The following is a 6,000-nucleotide window of genomic DNA, read 5'->3' as shown; positions in this document are numbered from 1 at the left end:
ACTTCATGAGTAAGGAAGGATTCCGTAAGGCCAGAGTCCTGAGAAGGGACGAGGGCAGGAAGCTGAAGGTCCTGACAAAAGCTGGCATTGCATGACCAGAGGTGGGAGAGGGAAGACAGGCAGGCAGCGAGGATTTCAACCATGGTGTAATAGGTCCAGACAGGAGCCTAGAGACATGCGTACCCCTTTCCTCTGGCTATCAAACTATTGAATTAATGGTCCTGATGGAATTGAAATTCCCCTACCAGACTCACACAGGGGGAAGAACTGGGTGCCAGCCACAGGAGGGACCTTTCTACCAGGAAGATATGGCTCAGGGTTCAGACAACCTGTCAGACCACCTCATGGGAGAGTGGAACTCAGGCGGTCATGGGTTAATGATGGGCAGGACTGCTTAGTGATGCATATACCTTTCTGTACGCTAAAACCAAAGTGCATGCAGACAGAACATGGAAGATGCAGTCGGGGTGGGGGGAGATCACTGGACCCATCTAGTTGTAACTCTTCCCAATGTAACCACATTGAATTAATTTCCCTTCCCTGCTTTTGACTGTCACTTGCCCCTTTAATTGGTATATTGAGGACAGGTGGCTGAGCCTCCATCCTTAGGGCTGCCAGGGCCCAGGCTTTGGCCCTGACAACTCCAGTTACAATACCACCGGTGGAGAACAGTGTAGCTACTGATGCCAGGGAGTGATTTGGGCAGAAGGTACCCCAGACAAGGGGAGGCACATTGAAAACCACACCAAGACTAGGTGAGGTCATGTCTGGAAGACAGATGGGTGAAGCAATTTATATTTAAATGGTAAGGCAAACAACACACCCCCACGGTGCCACCGTCTATTCTTACTCAATTCCTCTGGACGAAAGTAGAAATTATGGCGGTGCTAATTGCTATGCACTTTTGAATGAGAACTTTGGCATTGGGATATAGACCTCAGGGAAAAGTGAGTCTCTTTTTTGATATGATTAGTAAGAAAAAGTTTTCCAAATGGGTTTGGCCTTTCAGTGGCTAAAGTGGACAACACGAGGTTATTTTCTGTTCCTGTCCACTTTCCCCTTAGCTTCCAAATGCTGTTGTTGGAACAGGTAGATCCTATCAGAAGTGCCTTGTGAACCAAAGCCCTGGGGAATGCTGTGGGTGAGGGCTGATGACAATGGGCTCAGCTGCAGGCGGACCTGCAGGCCAGGGCCAGGGAGGGACAGATAGCAGGAGATGGGTGGGGACAGAGCAGGCTCGTGGCTCACTGCTTCCTGAGTTCCGACTGCAAGCAGCTGGAGAACTAAACAAGGCCCTCTGCTGGGGTCCTTGTGACCTGCAATGCCCGTACTCTGGCCAGGGAGAGATAGATCCTCAGTCAGTGAGACTCCCTTAAGATCTAACTTCCCTTCTCGGCGCTTCTGTTTCTTTTTCCCATTTTCAGGGAATGAGCGATTTAGATACGTACAGTAGCCATCGAGTGCAGGAGCAAAGGCTGGCAGACCGAAGAAGCCCCTGGCAGTTTCGACCTCTGGCATCTTCCGGAGCCCCAGAGCGCAACAACTGTCCCCAGAAATCCCGGAACCAAACCGAATACAGCACCAGTACAGAAATTCTCTTGATGGAAGCAGCTTCTCCTCTCCCGCCTTGGCACTCGGGTACCTAAGCATTAGGTACCGGTACTAGAAGTAGGGTGTCTGGGCACCCCCATCTCTGCGCCCTATTGCTAGCCGCAATACCTACTACCCAGTTTCCGCCTAGGCGCCTAGGGCCCCACAGTGCCTCCTAGTGGTCGGGTAGCACCTTCCCCGCTCAGCCTCCCACCCCACCAAGACTCCCCCGATTCTGCAATTTCTCGGGACAGCTAGACCCCTCCGGCCGTGACCATCAGCCAGCCCTCAGCTCCCCTAACAGGTCCCTTCGTGCCTCTCAGGGGCGAACCCGCCGCCAGGACCGGCGCAGCCCGCGGCTCAAGGCAACGATCAGGCCGTGGCCCGAGTTTGGGGCGCTAGGGGTGAAGGCAGGCGAGGCCGGCGGGCCAGGGGGAGCCGGTGAAGGCAGCGGCGGGAGTCTGAGGGAGGCGAAGCGGCGGCGGCGGCGGCGGGCGGCGCGAGGAGTCCCTGTGATTGGCACAGCCGGAGCTGGAGGAGGCGGCGAGGGGAGGGCGGAGGAGGAGGAGAAGGAGGAGGAGGAAGGGGGCGAGCGCGGCGGCGGCGGCGAGGAGCGGAGCCTTCAACCTCTCCAAGCCGCGGCAGGACGGGGGCGGCCGCCGCGGGTCCGGGGCGGGGACAGCACGCAGCCTCGCGGCGCGCACCCCCGCCCGGCAACGGCCACGACACCCGGGGCGAGCGGGAAAGCGGCGGCGGCGGTAGCGGCGGCGGGGGAAGGATGCAGGGGAAGAAGCCGGGCGGCTCGTCGGGCGGCGGCCGGAGCGGCGAGCTGCAGGGGGACGAGGCGCAGAGGAACAAGAAGAAGAAAAAGAAGGTGTCCTGCTTCTCCAACATCAAGATCTTCCTGGTGTCTGAGTGCGCCTTGATGTTGGCGCAGGGAACGGTGGGCGCCTACCTGGTGAGTCCGGGTGCCAACTCTACCACAGACCCCCTTCCCTGCCGGCGCTTCTCCGGCTTGCCGCCTGGCACCGGGAGGGGGCCTCGCCGGCGCCGGGGGCAGGCGGGCATGACCTCGGCCAGGCGCGGAGGTTGGCGACTGGTGCAGAGGCGGCCGCCGGGGGAGCTGCCGGCCCGAGCCCGGAGCGGGCGGGACCGTGGATGCCGGCAGCAGCTTGTGCGCCGGGTAGAGGGGTTGGGGGCCGGGGCGAGGGGGTGGGGGTGCCCGAGAGGAGACGCCACGGGCAGGTGGGCATGAAACTGTTTGTTCTCCCCTCTTGAGAACGGAGCCGGAAGGCGAGTTCAGGGAACCTCCTCGGAGACTGGAAAGGCATCGCGGTTCAGGTGACCTGCACATGGGAGGAAAAGCCAGTTAGCATCCTGCGTCCTCTACTCTCCGTTTCATCCGCTCGGAGAACGAATCATTATGCATCATTTTCCCCCAGGCTCTTTCTCCATCCGCCAATTGCTGGGGAATTTAACAGCTTAGAGTAAAAGGCGCCGGAGTGTGGCCCTGATCTGAGTGGTTGCTGCAGGGGGACTAGTCCCACCCAGATCCCAGTAGCCGCGTTTCGGCGTTGGGATAAAGTTACAGTACCTGGAGAGCAGCTGCGAGTTTGTGTAGTTCTCGCTTAATTTCCTGCCATGGTCGCTCGCCCACACGGGGAGTGGATCACTGCGAACAATATGTATCTATTTTATTTGCCTCTAGAACGGGATTATTGATGCTCAAAAGGCCCATGGACGCCTACTATACCCAAGGAACCGCTTGTAATGACTCAGCACTGTCAAGTACCTACTTTGTTGCTCTCTCCTGCAATGCTCAGGTGGTCTGCACTTGAGTTTCAGACAATGCACTTCCAGACCTGTCCTGTCGTAACAGGGAGAGATGGCTCAGAGTGGATAGTGTTAAATCTTTACTTGGCTATTGACCTGAAACTGGAATCAGATGTCATAGATTTTAAGTGTTAGTGAACACGTTTGATGGAGATCGAATCGGACAAGATTTCAAAAGCGGTTGGATAACCACATCCAGAGATAGAGCCATGTGTATCCTGATGTTATCATGAATCCTTCATTCCTGGCCCTGGGTTAAAGTTAATGAGGGCCAGACGCCAAGTACCCAGTACCATTAATAATTTCCCAAGGCTCCTACAGGCTAAGATGAAGTGAAGCAATGCTTGATTCAAGTTAGTTATGTAGCGACTTGAGGGGGCTGGGACCTCTACGGAGTCAATTCTGTCCCTGGGATGAGAGAACATGTAAGGGGCATTTAAGAAATCAAATGCATTTCTGTTGCCCTTCCCTAGATGAGCAGCTTTTAAATCTCCATCTCTGTCTTGTGCATCTATGTCGTCACTGGACCCCAGGGCCAAAGTGTTGTTTTACACATGTATTCCTTTTGTCTACAGTGGTAATACTAAGCTGCAAACTTTGGAATTTCCTTGATGAGGATGATGATGTTTGGAGGGGCAGCTTCTTTAGGGATGATTTGACTGTTAAAATACTTAGAAGGTACATGTGTTACTGGAGGCAAATACACATTAATACTGATAGGTGTGAATCTGTACTGTATGTAGCATGTGCAAACTATGTTCTATCTAACCAGGTCTTCATGTAAAAGGAGGCAATTAGTCTATCAACAGCTGGCTCTGGTTTAACAGTTCCTTTGCCTCAAACCAGTTTTGCTGAAGAGTACATTATGCACATGTGGCCAACAGCGAGGCTATACTTTTCATCCCAGGAATGATGAATGCCTGAGCTTAGCAGTTTTCCCTTGTAGTGACTTGAGGGTTTTGGAAGAAGCCGGGCCTCAAGCAGAGGAGTGGCGTTGTTCTTTTTGGAAAGTTAAAAAGCAAGTGCTTCTACCACGGGGAACTTTGCCAGGCAGGGCTGGCCGTGGGAGATGAGGGTTACCATGAATCTCAGGACAAGGAAGGGGCAGGAGGCCTTTAGTCCACCTGCTGGTGGCATTGGGACACTTGTATCCCTGATGCAAAGTCGGGGTGGGTGGGGGAGAGAAGGGGAGATGGGTAAAGGTAACAGGAACCAACAGGTGCCTTGCATAAAGCAGATGCAGGCCCAGGAGAGGACAGGCCTAGGAAACTGAATTAACTTTGGTCAGTAGCAGTGTGAACATAAGGTTCTCAGGGCCCTGCTCGGCCCTGCTCTGCCCCGCTGCCCTGGCCTTCTCTTTACTATATGAACCTCAGGTGAAGACTAGGTAGGTTACCAGAATTGGCCCAGTCAGCTTGCTGCTGGTTTTGATCTTCTGGGTCACTTAAAAGGCTTTTCTTCCTCTGTCATTTGGGCAGGTGGGAACAGTTTTGGTTTTCTTTCAACCACAGGAGCTTTCTCTCTGGATGTTTGGGGAAATCACTTATTGCAGGAGGGTCGAGGGAAAGGCAGGTTTCTTCCTTTTAAAATGTCATTGTGTCTTTCCCAGGAAATCTGAGACCCTGTGTCTATGAGAGGAACACAGCCGGTCCGTGTGCAAGGGGTGTGTGTGTGTGTGTGTGTGTGTGTGTACATGTGATCTTTTCACTGGTTATCAGCATGCTCTTCTGAATGGGACGCTGCCAGCCATGCTTCCTTTCTCCATAAGGACTATGGCTGCAAGTTGGATGTCCATGGTAATATTTCCTATTTGACTTTTACAGTCCATGCAGCTAACTGGTTGTGTGTGTGTGTGTGTGTGTGTGTGTGTGTGTGTGTGTGTGTGTGTGTGTATGTGTTTTAATCTCCTTGGGTGCCTTTCTGTTTTTAAGTGTTGGGAAGTGTCATTTCATTTTTCTCTTTCATTCTGAAAAGAGAGGTTTCTCATTGTCCTTAGTGTGTCCTCAGCGACATTGGTGTAGGTTTCCCAACTGCAGGAGTGAGGCAGGAAGTGGCTTGTGATTTGAGAAGCTTCCCTGAAAAGTAGGACTCCTGTGTGTGTGTGTGTGTGTGTGTGTGTGTGTGTGTGTGTGTGTGTGTCCCTGATGTGGGGGTGGGGTGCTAAAGAAGGGTAAGAAAGAAGAGGAGAGTAAGGGAGGGGGAGAGGGAGGGGGGAAAGGGATGGAGAGAGAACCAGAGGGAGAGGGGGAGAAAGGGAGAGGGGCAGAGAGAAAAAGAGGGGGGGGGGGAGAGAGAGAGAGAGAGAGAGAGAGAGAGAGAGATTGAGATTGAGATTGAGATTGAGATTTTGATTGATTGGCTCAAGAACCTGCCCGCCCAGGAGACTCAAAGAACTGTGTCTAACAAGGCATCCTAGTCTGAGAACCTGCAACTTTTTGCTTGGATTTTGAAGCCTTCCAGAAAGTGAAGAATGACCGGGACTCGGACATCCTTGGTAGATCTTGATAGGACAATACAGATAAGGTAATCCAGGTGCTACCCAACATAGCCAGGACTCTGAAATCAGCACTTAGAGCA

General features: G+C 53.4%; 1 protein-coding gene across 2 annotated transcripts in view; it reads left to right on the top strand.

The window, feature by feature from the left end:
• Positions 1–2,177: 2,177 nt before the first annotated feature.
• Slco3a1 (solute carrier organic anion transporter family member 3A1) overlaps positions 2,178–6,000 on the top strand; it is a 280,922-nt gene continuing 277,099 nt past the window's right edge. For both annotated transcript variants that reach the window (XM_036185273.1, XM_036185266.1), the window contains exon 1: positions 2,178–2,548. In XM_036185273.1, the coding sequence (XP_036041166.1) occupies positions 2,369–2,548 (180 nt within the window). In that variant the 5' untranslated portion in view covers positions 2,178–2,368. The remainder of the gene's footprint in view (positions 2,549–6,000) is intronic.

Source organism: Onychomys torridus, chromosome 1 (genome assembly GCF_903995425.1).
Source record: "Onychomys torridus chromosome 1, mOncTor1.1, whole genome shotgun sequence".
Lineage (NCBI taxonomy): Eukaryota > Metazoa > Chordata > Mammalia > Rodentia > Cricetidae > Onychomys > Onychomys torridus.
Note: the sequence above shows the minus strand (reverse complement) of the source record. Positions and strands in the feature narration are given on the sequence as shown.